Raw genomic sequence first — 18,294 nt, 5'->3', positions numbered from 1 at the left:
GATTTGGACTGTAAGTTGACCAGTAGCAGGATACAGACTATACAATAGGGAGAGCTGTTAAGGGTCATGTATTAGTCAGGGTTTTCTAGAGGGACAGAACTAATAGGTTAGATGTATATGTAAAGGGGAGTTTATTAAGTAGTATTAACTCACACAATCACAAGGTCCCACAACAGGCCATCTGCAAGCTGAGGAGCAAGGAAGCCAGTCTGAGTCCCAAAGCTGAAGAACTTGGAGTCTAACGTTCGAGGGCAGGAAGTATCCAGCACAGGAGAAAGATGTAGGCTGGGAGGCTAAGCCAGTCTAACCTTTTCATGTTTTTCTGCCCGCTTTATAGTCTGGCCATGCTGGCAGCTGATTAGATGGTACCCACTCAGATTAAGGGTGGGTCTGACTTTCCCAGACCACTGACTCAAATGTTCATCTCCTTTGGTAACACCATTACAAACACACCCAAGATCAATATTTTGCATCCTTCAATCCATTCAAGTTGGCACTCAATATTAACCATCACAGGGCAGTTGCCATAATCCAGGGATAAAGTAATGGTGGCACCTAGAGGGATAGAAAGGCATGGTTCAATGGGGACCTATTTCTAAAACAGAATCACTGGAATATGTTTTACCTCTGGGTCAGACATGCATCTAAGTGGTTGCAGTGATTTGTTTTGTTTTTGTTTTTTTTTTTGCACACTCACTTTCAGTAACCCCTAAAAGCCTCTCTTCCCCCAGTACCTCCTCCTAAGCACTTCCCACACAGAGTCATCCTGCAGATATCACTCATCGAAAATCCAGTCTTCTTATATAGGACAGTGATTACAGTGAAGAAATTATTAGCCATCTCCCCGGCTGTCAGTGTTGCAAGTATCTAAGGATGTTGCCATGACTACAAGGATGTTTGGGCACAATCGAGATTTACAATTGCTTTTTTTATCAGTAATCTGTCTGGCAGAGCCAACTTTGCCTACCATCATCAACTCTAGGAAAATGTGGCCAGCTTTTCCTTCCAGAACACTGATGTTGAAGGTGAGATTTCAGCCAAAGCCTGTCATCTCCAGGAAGGCAAGGGCCATCTCTTGATTGTAAAGGTGGTGACATTTTCATGCTGCTTACCTTTCCTCCCTGTTCTCCTCTAACCTGTTCAGTATGCATTCTCCTGAAAGAAGCCCCAGTCCTTTCCATCAGCGAAGGGATCACTTGATCCATCAATTTATATCAACATATTCAAATTCTGATATTCTCCTTCCGAGGACAATTTGCATTTTTGAAAGAGGAACCTGAAAAAGGTAATGCTAAACCCAAGAGTTGGTAGTGATGGACTCCATGACAGGGGGATTTCCAAGAGGGAGAAAAAATTTCTACAGGACCCACTCAAATAGCACATAGGTGACCATTTACTCTACCCATTTGCAGATTCGGTGCGATTTTATTTTCATAGGATATGCCTTCTTACAAGGTAGTTGTATCCTTACCTCATTAATTTTGAAAGAAGACCTGTCTCTCTTTCATCACCAGAAATCAGATATAAGGACACATCTAGAGACGATTAGATGAAAAGCAAGTCTCAGATTAGCCTAGTAAAGCTTAGCTCTGATTTTTTTCTTATTGCTATATCATCCTCATCAGACACCCCCATCAGCCAGTGATGTACTAATCTCTTCAGGTCTCAGTTTCTTCATCTGCAAACTGAAAATAACAAAATATGCTTCAAGAGGCTAGCCAAATGAGGAAAATGGAAAATCCTCTAAGATCTACTCTAGCCCTCAAGTGCTTGATTTCTGAACTGTGATCTTCATGAATCTGGGGCTCCCAGTGTCACTGCCTGTCCTGAGTTCATCATATTCAGGCCCCACACGAGGGGTCCTGCATGGAAAGAGGAAGTGATTCTGCAAGATAAGAACATTTGGCATCTTGCATACCACTTCACTTCCCAGATCCTCTTCCCCAGGATTCAAATGCGGAGATCTTGCAGAAGCAGTGAGAAGCTTAAATCAGCTGTAAATTACTCATAAATTAAGTACAGCTAAAGTGCAGCTCCTAGAGCTAAAGGACAGTCATAGATGTATCCCTGCCACCCCAGTCCCTGACAAATGAGAACAACCATCTCAGCAAAGCCTGAGAGGCACTGGATGTGGAAATGATATTTAAGAGGCAGAAAGCACCCAGCAGCCATTAGAGCTGGCCTGGGAAGGAGAAATCCTTGGCAGGGCCTGCCTGGGGCACAGACAGAATGACAGTGTGGACAGTGGAAACTGAAGAGACATTAGGCAAATACCCCACCCCCATGGAAAATAAACTGTTGCCTCTTATTCCACTACTAAAGCCTCACATTGGGAGGTTATAAGGTATCTTTGTCCTTACAGACCCTTTTAGATTTGCAATTATCCCTGGGAAAGGCCACACATTAAGAGCTACCCATCTACATAGGGATGGGCCAGAGGAGGCAGGGCAGGAAAGTGGGCAGCAAGGGTAGTCAGGACATGGAGAGAAGGGAGAGTGTCACTCAAGTGACAGATTCTGTACTACTCCAGGGGGTGGGGGTGGGGGTGGGGGACCAGGTTTTCTCCATCACTATATCCCCAGTGCAGGGAGGGAGGATTACTCATTTTTTCTTTTATAGAAACCTGGCTGTGATCCAGATGCTTGCACCTGGTTCTCGCCCCACTCTGAAATACTTGCTGAGAGAGACCCACTTTTTCCTTGCTTCCATCTATTTGTTCATCTCTTCTACTTTATCTTTCATAACATGTGTTCTTAGGCAATAAGATCCTGGTACAGGAATGTTCTAGCTGAATTGTCCCAGTTGCCCCCAAACTCTTGATTTATCCTTCTGGGAAGGATGTTGTCTTCCCCAAGGGCAAGTCTGCAGGAGGAATGCATCCAGGGACTCACAAGTCAGCCAGATCAGGACCGGGAAACCACAAAGTAGCTAGAGATTTCCCCAGTAGATTCCACTGACATCCAATCCAGAGCAAGGGCTGTGTCCAATTTATCCCTAGGTCCCCACAGAATACAGGGTCTGCACACAGTGGCCCTTCATGAGAATGTGGGCTGGAGTGGTTGGAACCTTTTTGTTTGGGTAGAGAGGGGAGCAGCTGCTGTTTTTAGAGAAATATCTTGGGGCGTCACAGAGTGTGAACACTGAAGTGACAAATGCTCCACAAAAGAATATTTTCATCTTCAACAGACATCATAAAAATGTTCTGCTGTGGTTTAATCACGAGCTCACCCACAGCAAACAATCCACAAATAACATCTAGTTCAAGAGGCAGTGAGCTTTTCCCTCACCCATTTGGAATTCAAAGATAGCAGTGCTAAGAAGAGAAAGCCTAGCATGCCTGAAGGACTTGCAAGGGAAGCAGCTAGGCAACCTCCCTCACAATGATCATCCATCATGGTCTCTCTGGACAATGACCAAACCACGGGAGCCACATAGACACAGATTCATTCACCAAGACATCAGGGATAAGCTCTTTTCTTTACAGGAGAGCCAAAGACCCAGGTTCCAGCCCTGGCCCTGCCTGTGAGAACTTGTAAGCAAGTAACAGGGCCTCCTGGGGTGATATGGCCTGGCTCTGTGTTCCCACCCAAATATCATCTTGATTTGTAATCCAAACTGTAATCCCCACATACTGGGGAGGGACTTCATGGGTGGTAGTTGAATCATGGGGGCTGCTACCCCCATGCTGTTCTTGTGATAGTGAGCGAGTTCTCACAAGATCTGATTGTATTATAACGGGCTTTTCCCCCTCACTCAGCACTTCTTCTTGCTGCCACCATGTGAAGAAGGTGTGTTTGCTCCGCCTTTCTCCATGACTATAAATTTCCTGAGGCCTCCCCAGCCCTGAGGAACTGTGTGTCAATTAAACCTCTCTCTTTTATAAGTTACCCAATCTCAGGCATTTCTTCATAGCAGCATGAGAAGGGACTAATACACTGGGCCTCAAGGAAAATGGAGAAAAACATAACTGCCTCATTTCTTAACAAAAGGTTATTGTAAAGAGAGAAGAGGAAGGAAGGGGCAAGATGAAACTGGGTGTGGGAACATTTTGAAAGTTAAAAGCAATGAAGAAATGCAAGCACTGCTAGTTGTATTAAGGCATTGCTGGATGATACGGGCATGAGTAACAGAAATCGCAATGCAGAAAGCACTTTTACTTTGTATTAATTAACTAGTCTTACAAAAGACCTGTGAAATATTTACTGGTGGCTCCATTTCACAGATAAGAAGCTTGAGGTTCAGAAATGCTAACTGAATTCCCCAAACTTACAAAATGGGATTAAGAAATTATACTGGGGAAGAAGGCCCAGGGACACTGAGCTTACTGAGCATCTGCTAGATGGCAGACTCTGAACTAAGCATTCCGTTCACACAAGTTACCTTCCAATCTTCTAAAACAGTGAGGTATGCATTTTTCCCAATCTACAGATGAGGTCTTTGAAGCTCAGAGATTACATAGTTGATAGAATCAAGAACTGAAGCCAGGAATGTCAGACTCCAACCCAGTTCATCCTGCATTCCAACACAGCACAGCTAGAGAGATGTAGAATGTGGATGAAGCCAACGTCAATGTGCCCAGTGCTCAGAGCACAATATTGACACCTTATTAATATGTTTGCCACTTGGAATGTGTGACCATCTTCTTGGGCTAAGTTGAAGTGTACCTAAGAAATCGCTTCCTAAATAATTAATGTTAGAAATGAGTTGTGGGAAGGGTGTGCAAACTGTTTAAAATATTAACTCCTTTGCAACTCCCTTATGTAATTTAAAAGTAATTGCTTGCCACAAATTGGTAGTTTGATTAAAGTTATTCTAACACCAGCAACCAAGAAGGTCTCAAAAGTTTGCTGCTTGGCAACTCTGTTAGCTTCGAATCTCACCTAGAGATATCTTTAGGTTTTAAAAGTTCTTATACAGCCAATGCAGTATGATGGAAGCAACATCACCAAGAGGCAGGGGAGCCAGAGTGCCTGGGTTCAGGTTCCATCGGTTCTACTTTCTATCAGACAAGATCTAATAATTTGAACTCTCTAAGCCTCAGTTTTCTTATCTTATCTATAAAATAGAGTTTATAATAGTACCTTCATCATAGGGTTATGGGCAGGATTAAATGACTTTAATACAGGTAAGGCATTTACAATGGTGTCTCGCTTATGGCAATGAAATAGGTGAGTATTAACCATTATTATTTCTGGCTCAGATCTAGAAATTTTGAGCAGGTCAGTCACTCTCTGTAAGCCTTGCCTCTCTTATCAGTAAAATGGTAATCATAATTATGCTCACCTTAGAAGCCTATTGTAAAGTCAAATGAGATCATATGAAATACCTTTGTCAGGTATGTGCTACACAAATAATAAGGCTAGTTTATTTTCAAGTCTTTTTTTCTTAGAAGAAAAATCTGGGTCAGACTTGTGACCTCTGTAACCAGTTCCTAGGAGTGCGGTTCCTTTTCAGTTAGCAGTGTTCTGGTCTATTGCCACTTTAGCCAGCCTCTCACTCAGCCCAAATTCAGACACTGGTCATTGTGTTCCCCAAGCTAGAGGGGGCAGCTATGAAACTTTCCACATGGTCTTTTTAAAGTCCCTCTTTCAACCTAAGTGAAGCAGCCAGCAGCCCCCACCCTTCCTATGGTACAGGAAGGGAGAAATCTACAGCTTTCTCCAGAAACCCTTCTCACAAAGTCTCTCCCCGAATTTAACTCTCCACACTATTTTCATGCCCAATGTGCATGAGAGGTTAAGAATTGTGTAACTGGTTCTCAGAAACCTGGAATGTGACATTTCTTCTACCACCGGGTCTCAGGGAAAACTCCAACTATGACACTGGCTACACTGAGCTCTGCCTTAGCCACGAAGGTATCCTATAGCTGGCTCCAAGTTAAAAGCACAAACAACATCAATAGTGACAGCTACACAGTAGCCCATCACAAACTTATTTATTTTTTTACATTCAAGTCAGGCCTATTTTCTCAAAGATTTCTCCTTAGTTCCCTTTTGACTTAGTTTGCCATGATTCTTTTTACCCTAATCTGGTTATATGTAGAAGTTAATTGTTGGACTAGGAGTAGGAAAGTGACCTTGTGACTGATATCATTTACAACCCTAGTGTAGTTACACAGAGTCCCTTGCTTTACCTCCCCTAGTTATAATCTAAGAGGTCCATCCGAAAATATGCAAACTTTGTGGTGGAGAGTAAACCAAAGTTCACTGGACATAGTCTGCCCTTTCACCAATACAGTTCTGATTTTGTGTATTGTGAACTTTCTGATGTACATCATGGTAGAAGAATGGAGTGTGCTGGCTGATGGAATACTCTTCCTAAGAGAGAGTTTACCAACCATGTCCTAATAGTAATAGCCTTTTTGAAGAATTAGTCTACAGTAAAAGAAGTTGGCATAAATGCTTTAGCTTTTAGCAGAGCTTCCAAGGTTGAACTAGGAAACACCAAACTCAGGATATACTACACAATGAAGTGGGAGTCCAAAGTCAGTATGTTTGGAGAAAGCCAGCATACAATTTCCTTCTCTTGGAAATTTATAATGAATAATATCATGGTAAAGGCTCTGAGAATCCTGCAGGAAAGAAGCTACTTAATTAACCTTATTAACCCAGCATTCCCTAAACATATTTGGCCATTGTAGCATTTCATTCATAAACAAAGTGTTTGTATTTCTGGAAATACTGTTTCTACAGAAATGCTCAGTTTCTAAGTTGGAAGGCATCTTAGAGGTTGCGGAGTCCAAGGCCCTCCTCAGGATTAAACCTTTCCATGCAGTTACTTGGACATAGTAACTCTATGGTTGCAGAGATAAGGAACCACATGCTTAGCAGCACAATCCATTTCTTCTTGGGCAACTCTCATAATGAATTAGAATCTGTCTTTAAGATAAGACAACAATAAGCACCCACACTTTACATTAAGAAAGATCTAAATTCAACCTCTAGCTCTGCTTCTCCTTATGTGGCTTTGAGAAAGCTACTGGACTTCTCTCAGCTGAGCATCCTCAACTCTAATACGAGGATGGTAAGGTACCTGTCTCCTAAGGTAGTGGAGAGGAATACATTAAATAATCGATAGTAAGTGCTTGGTGCGGTACCTGGTACATAGGAAGTGTTCAATAAATGTTGACCATTATTATTATGAATCCTGTATCAACTTTCCAGAACAGAACAGCACATATTACCATTTCCACCTGGCAGCTCTTCAGAATCACAGGCTTCTTTTCCCAAAAAAAGTATACTATGCACTGGATGGTATGATCTTGATTCCTCACCCCATCAGCAAACAAACACACAAACAAAACAAAGCATGTGTTTCCAAATAAGTTTATTGATACAGTAGATACACATATGACTGCAGTCTTGTGTGTATTACCACACATACACAAAAATAATATTTTAAAGAATGAAATCAAGATGAATAATATGCTCCAACATTTTCATCTTCTCTTATTATATACCATTTCACATAGCACAAAATCCTGTTTTGCTCTCACTAAATATAATAACTATATTTTGAGAAAGCATTTTCATGGAAGACGCTTCTTTTTTTTAATCCTTAGCTTAAGAGGTCATTGTAATTAGATTTTAATGGCTGTCAAAGCTGAGAACAAAACTTCACTGAAATAGGTAGATGCAATGGAAGAACAGCTCCATACATATACTCGCTGAGTCATCATACTTAGTGTTTATACCCCTTTTATGCAAATATTGTTGTAAAATTCAGCTAGTATATTTTTTCCCTAACACCAGTCAGATGTTCTGGCTGACGTTAGGGAAAAAAATACACAAGTTGAATTTTACTAGTACCTGGAAACTACCTGGAAAATATTGTATTTTTTTATATTTTTAATGAAAGCATTCAAAACTCCATGAAAAACAAACTGGTTAGAAAATTACATTTCCTTATGTTTAAAATATATACTATGAGAGCTTTCATACATAATGACATACATCACTTTCAGCAATAAATTAACAATTTCCATACATTTTTCCCAGTGCTTTACCCATAGCACAGATTTTTTTTTTCAATTCCTGTTGCCTTCCTCCTCATTAATATATCACCTTTCACTTAAAAAGACAAATCAAGTGTGTCTAATTAGAAAATATCTGCTTTGTACCATTATTTCTGACAGCCATTCATCATAGAAAAACTCAACAAATTTGGATCACTTGTCTTTTTGTAAAAAAAAAAAAAAAAATGTGTAAGTCATCTTTAATTTATCGACTCTAGGTAGTAGTTTTCCTTGACTTCAACGAACCTCTAAGTGATAGTATGATCCTGATCAGAAAAGCCAGGAGCCAGAGGCTAAACAGAGTCCGACAGGTAAAAAGGTAAAAAGGTTGATCCAGGCAGGTTTATCAGAAGGAAGCAGAAGGCAATTAGAGAATGAGGGCAGGAGGAATCTGGGAGAGTCCACTGTGACTTCCAATATTCTTAGCAAAGCTCAAGGAGCCTCAGGTAGAAGGTAACAGACCAGCCTACTGAAGTGTCATGTAAGTCCCACAGGGACTCAGACAAGTAAACAGCATTTCAGCACCCAAGAGAACTAGGAAGATGTAAGACATGACCCAGGTCCTAGTGGATCGAGGAAATCAGAGTCTCAGATATGGCAACTGGAATATAAGGCTGGAGCATGACCACAGCAGTAACAATTCCTGGACATGGGGCTAAGTTTTCCTAAAAGGTAAATCTTATTTCCCTGTGTAAAATGTAAGATATCCGAGCCCTGGGGACTTCAACTAACCCCTAAGGCTACACATCTTAAAAAATGATAAGGCCAGGAGGACTTGAAACTGGACCATCTGGCACCAGAGCTATTACCTTTGAAGCTATGCTACATGCCCTGCTCAAAAACAGAGGCTGATTGCAAATCTAGGATGCCAGGCCTGAACAGAATCTGCAGCCAAGCCGATAGGACTGACCTCTCCTCTAGGAAATGTTACCCTCGAGCTCCTCAAATTTCCCCTGATTACTAAGGAGTTTGGTTTCCATGGAGACTGAGACAAAGAGTTCCAGTTAAATATGAGAGTTAAATAGTTCTGGTTTTGAAAATATGAGATTGAAAAGGCAAGACACCATGCTTTCCTACTGTCTCACATAATTTCTTACACAAAATCATTTTACAGAGAGAAACTGAGACTCTGAAAAGATGAGTGAACTGTTTGGTGTAATCCAGTAGCTAGAGAGACCACTGGAACCCAGGGTCTCTAAACCTTAAGTTGAAGACCTTTTTCATACACCTTGTTACATGCTCTGCCATCTAACTCCACAATTCTGTGATACTATACCTAGCCCAATGTTTATTTAATGATTCAGAAAGCATATGTTAGCATCTTTTATCATGTTGTATATAGATACACAAACTCCCAGTTAAGAAGGATTTGTAATTAATAGAAATATCAATATTAGCAAGCCTCATAAAGTAGGGAGTCTTTTCATATACCGTTGATCCTCATTATTTGCAGATTCTGTATTTGCTAATTAATCTACTTGCTAAAATGTATTTGCAACCCAACATCAATACGTGAAACACTTTTGCATTATTCTTGGACATGTGCTTGTGCAGAAAGACAAAAATTTGAGTGTCTTGACATGGGTTCCCAACTGAAGTTGAATGACTGCATTCTGTCACCTTGTTTCAGTTGTCATGCTGAAAAGCAAGTGTCCTTTGCATGGTCTATCTAGGGCCTTTTATCCCCATGTTTGTGCTTTTACTTGGTGATGTCATTGTTTAAAATGGCCGAAAATATATGTGTTAGATAAGCTTCCTTCAGACATGAGTTATATACTCCAGAACATGAGTTGTGTTAATGAATCAACAAGAAATATTAAATAAGGTGTCTTTAAATAGAAACATATATAAAACAAGGTTGTATATTGATCAAGCCATGACAAAAATGTTGCCACCAAAGGCTTATAGGAATCTAACCCTGAATTTCCCATGGGGCCAGTGATTCACTAATTCCGTGTTTGAGGTGACTTTTAGAACATACTGCTGTGGATAATGAGAATCAACTGTATATAATTAAGCTCAGCCCACTCTTCCTAGTCTTATCCATCATTGCCCTAACTTCTCTCAAAATGGTCAGGAGGAAGGAGTCAACTTCAACTTTATGCAAGAGACTTTAAAAATGTAATTAAAAATGTAAAAGAATAAAAGAATCAAATGGCTTAAAAGCACACAAATCCTATATCATAGGAAACCAATTAGTAGGTAGAGAAAAGAGTTCAACTTCAAACCCTCAGCCTTGGTTACTAGGAAATGAGCTTTGGCAAAAAGGATAAACTGGACACACAACTGGTAGCATCCTCTCGCTTAATCAATTTGCCTAAAGCATCTCAATGATCTACTCAAGCCATAGCATGAACTCTGTGGCTGCCTTAAGTCCTAGACTAAGAAAGAGCTGTTTCACACAGTCTCAGAATTGATCATTCCATGCCACGGTAGATTTGGTGTGGAATAGAGGTAAAAAAAAAAAATGTATTCTTGGTTGACCTGTGATAAGAAGGGATGTATTGTCTTTTTTCCTGGCTTAGTTTTCTTACTCCAGTAGGTTAAGTATTCACTTCCACAGTTGGTTCTCAACCACCATCAGTTTGCTCTGATTACTGCTGTGAAGTCCTGAGGTGATGGGCTGGTGAAAACATGGGCCAGCTCTGCTCAGGGAACCCTCAAGTCTTCTTGCTTCCCCTTGCAGCCCCATAAAGTGGCTTCTAATGCTTGCCCACCAAGCCCACGCTTCTTTACCATGCTTCTTTGCCTAGCTTTAAAGTCTCTGGAATCCTGCCTCCTCCCTGCCTATTAATTTTATTTTTCTCTGCTTCCCATCCTTTCATCCACCTCTTGTGGTCCAGATATGCACACTTGCTACTCTTAGTTTAGGCCAGAAGGCTCTATACTTTCTAAAATATCTGACTTTTTCCTCTTCCTATAAGCAGTTCTTCTTGGGTACTCCAGCCCATATTGTTCCTCCAGCCCCTTCTCTGAACTCATAAGGCATTCACAATCAGTAGCATACAGTTTGCCACTAGACCATTCTGAGTGCTTCACCTGTGCTAGTCTTAACTCACTCACAGACTCCCTGAAACCAGCACACTGTCTCTGGCTTCCTCATTGGATAAAATAGAGATTTTATTGGAAGGATGGCACATAGTCCAGTGCAACACAAGCAAACACAGACCCTGTTAACTCGGGAACAAATAAGAACCCATCAACACTACTGAAGCTTAATAAAAGCATTAATGGTGTTTAGGACAATGAGACTCAGAGCCTCAGGCTCACCTGTTTATGAAAGGCAAGCATATTATCCTATGGCAGAATATGTGAGAATGGTTCCCAGCAATTACAGGACCCCACTAAGTTTATCCTGATGGGAGAGAAGCTCACTTTCATTATTACAACCTAAAGATTAAGGACAATCAGGCATGAAAGATGCTAACCCCAGCTTAGAATGTAAAACTGGCTGTAGAGAGGGAAAACTCTGCATCAGTTACCTTTCTTTAAAAGACCCATTTGCAGAACTTAAATTCACTGACATTTTACCCTCAGGCCTTCAACTGTTTTTTGAAGATAAACCACGGTTGAGTGAATCAAAATAATTTTGCAGCAAACAGTCATTTGACAAAAGCAAACCCATTGAGACATACAGTTCCTAGCTGATTACCCACTTCCAGCCTCCATCAGACATGAATTTATTGATCAGAGGGGAAAAATGAATTGAAAACTGAATGTTCATCCGAACTCCATTTCCTGTATTATCTTGGGGTTATAGAGAGTCTCAGCTACAAAATTATCACCAATAATCCATCTCACTAGATGGTCACTAGATCTCTTTTAGTGCCTTAAACTCAGCACTACTGGAATAATTTTAGCTATTATTGGCAGTGTGTTTTCTTTCCTATAAAGACCAAAGATCTCAATGTGCATCTGCAGATATCTATAGATATTCCATAAGTACAGTGGCTATGGAAGCTCGTGCAATTGATGTTAAATGATGCACTTGTAACTTTATTATTGAGCAATCATGAATTCTTCATTCTTTCAATTATATAAAACTTATTCATTCACTAAGAGAGATGAGGAAGTTGCTACCCATATAATGTTGAATGAGTAAGCTGTAATAAACATAGGCAGTGAATAATTCCTTGTGAGTTCATCTCTTGACAACACATAGCATATTACCTGACATAAAGAGCTTGGCAAACATTGGGCACATTATATGCGTCAACTACTGTGACAACATTGGCTTTTCAGGAAAAACATGAATCTTGCCCTCATATGATTCACAATCTGGTCAATTGGATAAATAACACAAAATAATGTATGGCTCAGAGTTTTGAGGAGTGCTAAAACGGATGCAGTTATATTGAGAATAAATCAGGGGCCCTAATTTAGATTAGCATATATGGAGCTCCTTTCTGAAGAAACGACATGTGTAACTAAACTCTGAAGGGTGAGCTGAAGTTGGACAGGTGAAGAATGGATGGTTAGCCTTCTAGAGAAAGTACATGCAAGTATCTGGAGAAAGGAAAGAACTTAATATAGCTGAGGAACTGAGAGAAAGCCACAGGGGCTAAAACACACTGGGGAAATAGCATAAGATAAAGGTGCAAGAGTAGGCAGTAAGAAGTATAAATTTTACTCTAAGTTTTATGGGAAAGAACTAAAGCCTTAGCAGCAAAGGAGTAAAACAATCTGATTTACATTTTTGAAAAGAATGCCCAGAGTGCTGTGCGGAGAATGGATTGGAAAAGAAAAGGATGATAATATTGCAGACATTCAGAGGGTCTTTTGGGAATGGCGTCAGTGGAGATAGGCAAAATTGCACAGAGTCAAGACACATTTTGGAAATGGAATCTAAGAGGACTTTGAGATGGGCTGGATATCGGAACTTGAGAAAGAAGAAGCCAAGCCAACTTTAACTGTCAAATTAAAATTGATGGATGGCAATTCTATCTATGGAGAATAATTGAGAAGAAGCCATTGGGTGGAGATGATAATGGGGGCAACAAGTTCAGCTGTCTATGTCAATGACACATTCAGGAGGATATGCAAAGTAAGCTTTAATTAGCAGTAGACTAGTGAAGTCAGAAAGCAAGTATGAATCTAGGAGTCACAATATTGATACTATTTAAAATCACAGGAAGCAAGATCTATGTAGTGAGACTATAGAAAAGAGAAACAAAAGACCCAGAGTACAAATAGAGGAAAAGGAATCAACAAAGAATGCTACAAAGGAGTAGCAGGAGAAGGAGCAAAAACAAAAGAGTGCAAAATGACAGAAACCAATAGACAAGAGAGTCTGGAAAATAATACTAAATGACCCAGAGAGGCCTAATAAAGTGACTGTTTAAAGTGTTTGTTACATTTGGTAGTTAGTGAGTTTGTAGACTTTGGCATGACAATCACAGTTTCAATTATGAGTTATAGGATGAAATAGATTGGAGCAGGTTGAAGATCAATGGGATATGAGAAAATGAAGAAAGCATGTACAGACAACTCTTTCTAGAAGCTTTGCTGTGAAAGAAGAAAGAGAAATAGGGAGTTAGGCTAAGTGAAAGAAGCCAGACCCAAAAGTTGCATTCTAGATGATACAGCAGAGCAACAGGTGGAATAGAAAGCTCCACCAATTGCCTGCCATGCAAAGATACCAAATTAACAGCTCTCTACACAGAAAAAAAACACCATCATGAGAACCAAAAATCAGGTGAGCACTCACAGTACCTGGTTTTAACTTCGTATCGCTGAAAGAGGCACTGAAGAGATAGAAAAGACAGTCCTGAATCACTGACACCACCCCTCCCCACTGCCCTGGCAGTGGCTGTGTGGTGTGGAGAGCATCTTTGGGCTCTAGTGGGGGACATCATAAATGATTCCACTGATATAACATTTTGGAAAAGGCAAAATTATAGAAACAGAAAACTGATCAGTGGTTGCTAGGGATATGAAGCAGTGAAGAGATGAACTGCAAAGGGAAAACACAAGGGAATTTAGAAAGTGATGGCACTGTTCTATGTCTATATTGTGCTCATGGTTACGTGCTATATGTATTTGTCTTACCCCATAGACCTCTACACTGAAAAGAGTTTATTTTTCTGTGTATAATTTTTAAGCGCATTAACAACACAACAATCCTTCAAAAAAGAACCTCTTTTCCTGGATAAAAAGCAAAGGGAGACCAACTAAAGGGCTGTTGAAGTAATTAAAAGAAGAATTGCCCAAGACAGCTTCTATGTGGACATTAGGGAATCAAGAGAGGAAAAAAGAAAAAAAAATCTGAGAACCATCACTGAGAACCCATGGACTGCATTCGCTTCCTCTCTAAATACAGAAGCAGAGAACAAGGCACCAAATCTTCTTGAGTCATAAACTCTTGAGTCATAACCTCAAAAGGACATGTGGTCCTTCACAATGATGAATATATCAGTGAGGATTCTTTAGGTTGCATGCAACTATCACCACCTCCAGCTTAAGTAAGTCACATACAGAAAAGGGAAATGGTAGCAGAAGGATTTCAAATAACTCACAGGTGTGAGAGAAATGACAAAGAACAATGTGTCCAGTAATTCGTATGTGCCTCTAAAAACCCTCACCATTGTTGTGGCAGCCAGTTCCACCCAAATTTCATCCAGCTTCATTCAACTGCAACTGGACGACACCCAGCCTAGCCTTGCACACCTCTCACTTCCTATTCTGGGGTTTCTTGGGCACCACTGTGAGAGATGCCCATCAGGAACTCACTGGGTGCTCACAAATATGCAAGCCATAAGTAGGGAATTAACACCATAGGGTCACCTTTTACCAATAGGAAATAGGAGTCTATGGACACATCCTTCCCTCACTACTCTCCCTCACTCATATCAACAGTTCTGAGGACCAATTTTTTAAATATCCCAACTCAAGTCCTTGGGATTAGGAACTAATCACCAGTAGTGGTAGTATTGCTTAGCTTCACCTCCTTCCCAGTTTCACTCCCTGTCCTGAATGCTCTGAAATCATGCTATCAACTATATTACCCACAGCTAGCCTTCTTCTCAGGCTCTGCTTCCTGGGAAAGCCAGGCCAATACAACCAGACCTTGGGAAGGATCCACAGTAGGTCTGAAATGTTCAGCTATAGAAATTTATAACCATCTCTTAATGGTAATGACAGCAGAAGCTCTCACCAACCTCTAACCAGTTCCCGGGAGAGAGTCTGATTGGCCCAGCTTAGGTCACATACATACTCTAGGGTCATAGGGCATGGAATCTCATGCTCTAATCCCAAGAGAATTTCTTGGAGTGGAGAAAGGAGTTTTCCAACAAGTATGATGAGGTTGGAAATAGGGGAAATTTTAAGAAAATTTTGTTACTAGTTGGAAGTTGCTTTAGGGTCAGATTAACTTATCAATCTTTATTTTTTTTAATGTATACTGTGGCATCCTAATCCCTTTGTGACTGAAGTGTAAGTTTCTTTTCTGTGAGGAATCACTGGATTTAAGACCCTGGAACGAACCTTAAAATAGAAAACATGAGCCTAATTCAGGTATATATGGGCTTTTCTCATAGATTTCTCTGATGGTTCAAAATTGATATTTTTATTCTGGAAAGTTCATGCTCTAACAACTGTTTAAACAGCCAGCTTCATTTTCACTCACTCTCATTTTGTTTCTCTCTAGGTTAATATCCAACACAGGTATTAAGCACCTTCCAGATGTTCACAAGATTCATTCTCTCCAAAAAGTTTTACTGTAAGTTTTTTCCTTGAGTGACTACCAACTCTTTACTCAGTATCTGTCTTGCCCAACGGCCATCTGGGCCTTTAATATGCATTGTGCAGTCTACATCCTCCAAATGTATTGCTCTGGGTTAGCAAAGATAGGGAGGCCAGAAGTGAAGTCCTTGATTTTACCTGCAGGCCAGTCAATATCAGTTTGGAGGAAATTGAAAGACCCCTCAATAAGAGTATTGTTCACAAAAGCAGCACGTAGCAAAATCAAAAAGTTGCTCATTTTTTCACTATTTAGTGCTTTAATTACTGCCCCCCACAAACATACACAACACCCCCTGTATTCCAGCATCCTCTCCTCTTCTTTCTAGAATTGCTGTGCTGCCCTGGGCACAAAGAAACTATCTAACAAACACATTCATATTAAAGAGTTAATAACAGGCTGTGTTTGCCTTTTCCCAAGGTATTTGTATTTTGAAAAAGGAAGAGAAAAGGTAGCAGATAATGGCAATTATTTCCAATAGTGAAATTGTAAGAATACGGACAGATCCAAAAGGAGGAGATGGGGAAGGGGTGTAAGGAGCTAAGGAGAGAGGAAGGAGCTAAGCAGGGAGGGAGGAGAGAAAGAGGAAAATATGAAAATCTTTCAGAATTTCTCAAATTGTTCCAAGCTGTTTACTACACTACTTCTACAGCTGTTACTTCCATATTTACTTCTCCATATTAGATCAGACCTAACAAGGAAGGTTGATAGGGGAAATGAGGAACACAAACAGAAAATGAGACTTTCCTCATCCTTTCATTCAGGAAAGGAAAGATCAACGATAAAACCGTTCTGAGACCAAAGGAGAATAGGCAGAAGGAAACTAACTGTAAGAAGGGGACTGACATGAGGAGAAGGCCCAACTAAGATGAACAGAGAAGTTAGACAGGAGGTGAAAGGTCAGCTTAAGCGTTTGTTACATTAGGGTGAAATTATTTAAGAAAATCTTCTGAAGAAAAAGGTGGGCCACACACAGTGGCCAATGGCTCTAATCCAGCACTTTGGGAAGCCAAGGCAGACAGATCACTTAAGCACAAGGGTTTGAGACCAGCCTGGGAAACATGGTGAAACCCTGACTTTACAAAAAATACAAAAATTAGCTGGGCATGGTGGTGCACACCTGCAGTCCCAGCTATTCCAGAGGCTGAGGTGGCAGGATCACTGGAGCCTGGGAGGTTGAGGCTACAGTGAATTGTGATGGCACCACTGCACTCCAGCCTGGGTGACAGAGCAAGAGACCCTGTCTTAAAAAAAAAAAAAAAAAAAAGATACTGAATGTCTGCAATTCCATTTGTAAGAACATACTAAAGATAAATTAGAGACAATTTTTTCTCCAAACTTTGAGCTGATCATCTTCTAAATAACTAATTATATTAATACATTACCTCAGCTAAAGACCACATCATGCCAGTTAAACTAAATGTTGGAAGGTTACACGAGTAGAGCTGATGTAAATATCTTATTTGTCTGTATTTTCTTCTAGTGACATTCAAGATAACATAAACATCCACACAATTGAAAGAAATTCTTTCGTGGGGCTGAGTTTTGAAAGTGTGATTCTGTAAGTAAGGCGGAAAAATCCAAGAGAGTAACGTTTGATTTTTCATTTAGTGATCTCTTTCTCATAATTGGATGCTCCTTTTTTGTTTGAATAACCTTGGCATTTCTCCACTTAAATCACTCTCCGGTTCTGCGTTTTTCTCTCGTCTTTACATTTCAGAATCACAATGTGGAGTCATGTTAATAATTTATGATTCTGTGGTGTGATTCAAGTATTTAAAATTGCTGTTTGAATGATGGTCTCCTGTGATACAACATCTGTTCCAAAGGACAGAATAACTTATGCATCAATAAAGCTAGTTATTGCCTGGCAAGGCTTTTGTTGCCCAAAGAAAAAGATCAGGAAGGAGGCCCAATCAGGAAGATACGGCGATTCCCTCATAACCATGCCAAGTAGCTCCTGTTCAGGCCCATGCTGAGCATAAGATGACTTCTCATTTTCTTGAAACGATCACATTTTTTAGTGAGCTTGAGTTACTCTCTCTGACTTTGGAGAAATCTTTTAAATGCACTCTGTGTTGTTAATGAAAGACCTTCTAATCTTTTATGCCAGTAGCCCCTGTAGCAGTTTATCCACTCACCAGGATGGCCAAGAAATAGGACACTATGGGCTACCTAAGTATGCCTGGGATCCATGAAAGTTAGGTGCACAGAATGACATTTGGGGACTCAGCAATTGCAGTTACACCTGTAAGACAAGAAAACTATTTTATCTATTTTACAAACTGTCGTGTTTTTTAAAAAATATACCCGTATGAGTTTTTAAAATATGCCTATATGTACAAAAGTAAGTTCCAGTCCATAAAGAATTTTAGCCCTCTTCAGTTATATGATTCAGAGACCCAGCTGTTAAAAGAAAAAAGAAATAGTAGACAGATTACAACACTTTGATGAGTAAAGCTAAGCACTATATTTGATGTAAATTAATTACAGAGAACAATGCAAAATGTTTGAAAACAGATTAGCATAGAAATTGAATGTA

At 40.2% G+C, this 18,294-nt stretch overlaps 1 protein-coding gene across 2 annotated transcripts in view; it reads left to right on the top strand.

The window, feature by feature from the left end:
• The window catches only part of FSHR (follicle stimulating hormone receptor), a 199,921-nt gene that overhangs the window by 155,058 nt on the left and 26,569 nt on the right, over window positions 1–18,294 (top strand). Inside the window, exons 5-6 of one of the 2 annotated variants that reach the window (XM_003262368.2) lie at window positions 15,660–15,731; window positions 17,236–17,313. In XM_003262368.2, the coding sequence (XP_003262416.1) occupies window positions 15,660–15,731; window positions 17,236–17,313 (150 nt within the window). The remainder of the gene's footprint in view (window positions 1–15,659; window positions 15,732–17,235; window positions 17,314–18,294) is intronic. The other variant, XM_003262369.2, reaches the window with a different exon arrangement.

The sequence above is a fragment of the Nomascus leucogenys genome, chromosome 14 (genome assembly GCF_006542625.1).
Source record: "Nomascus leucogenys isolate Asia chromosome 14, Asia_NLE_v1, whole genome shotgun sequence".
In the NCBI taxonomy this organism is placed as follows: Eukaryota; Metazoa; Chordata; class Mammalia; order Primates; family Hylobatidae; genus Nomascus; species Nomascus leucogenys.
This window is presented reverse-complemented; position numbering and strand designations above follow the sequence as displayed.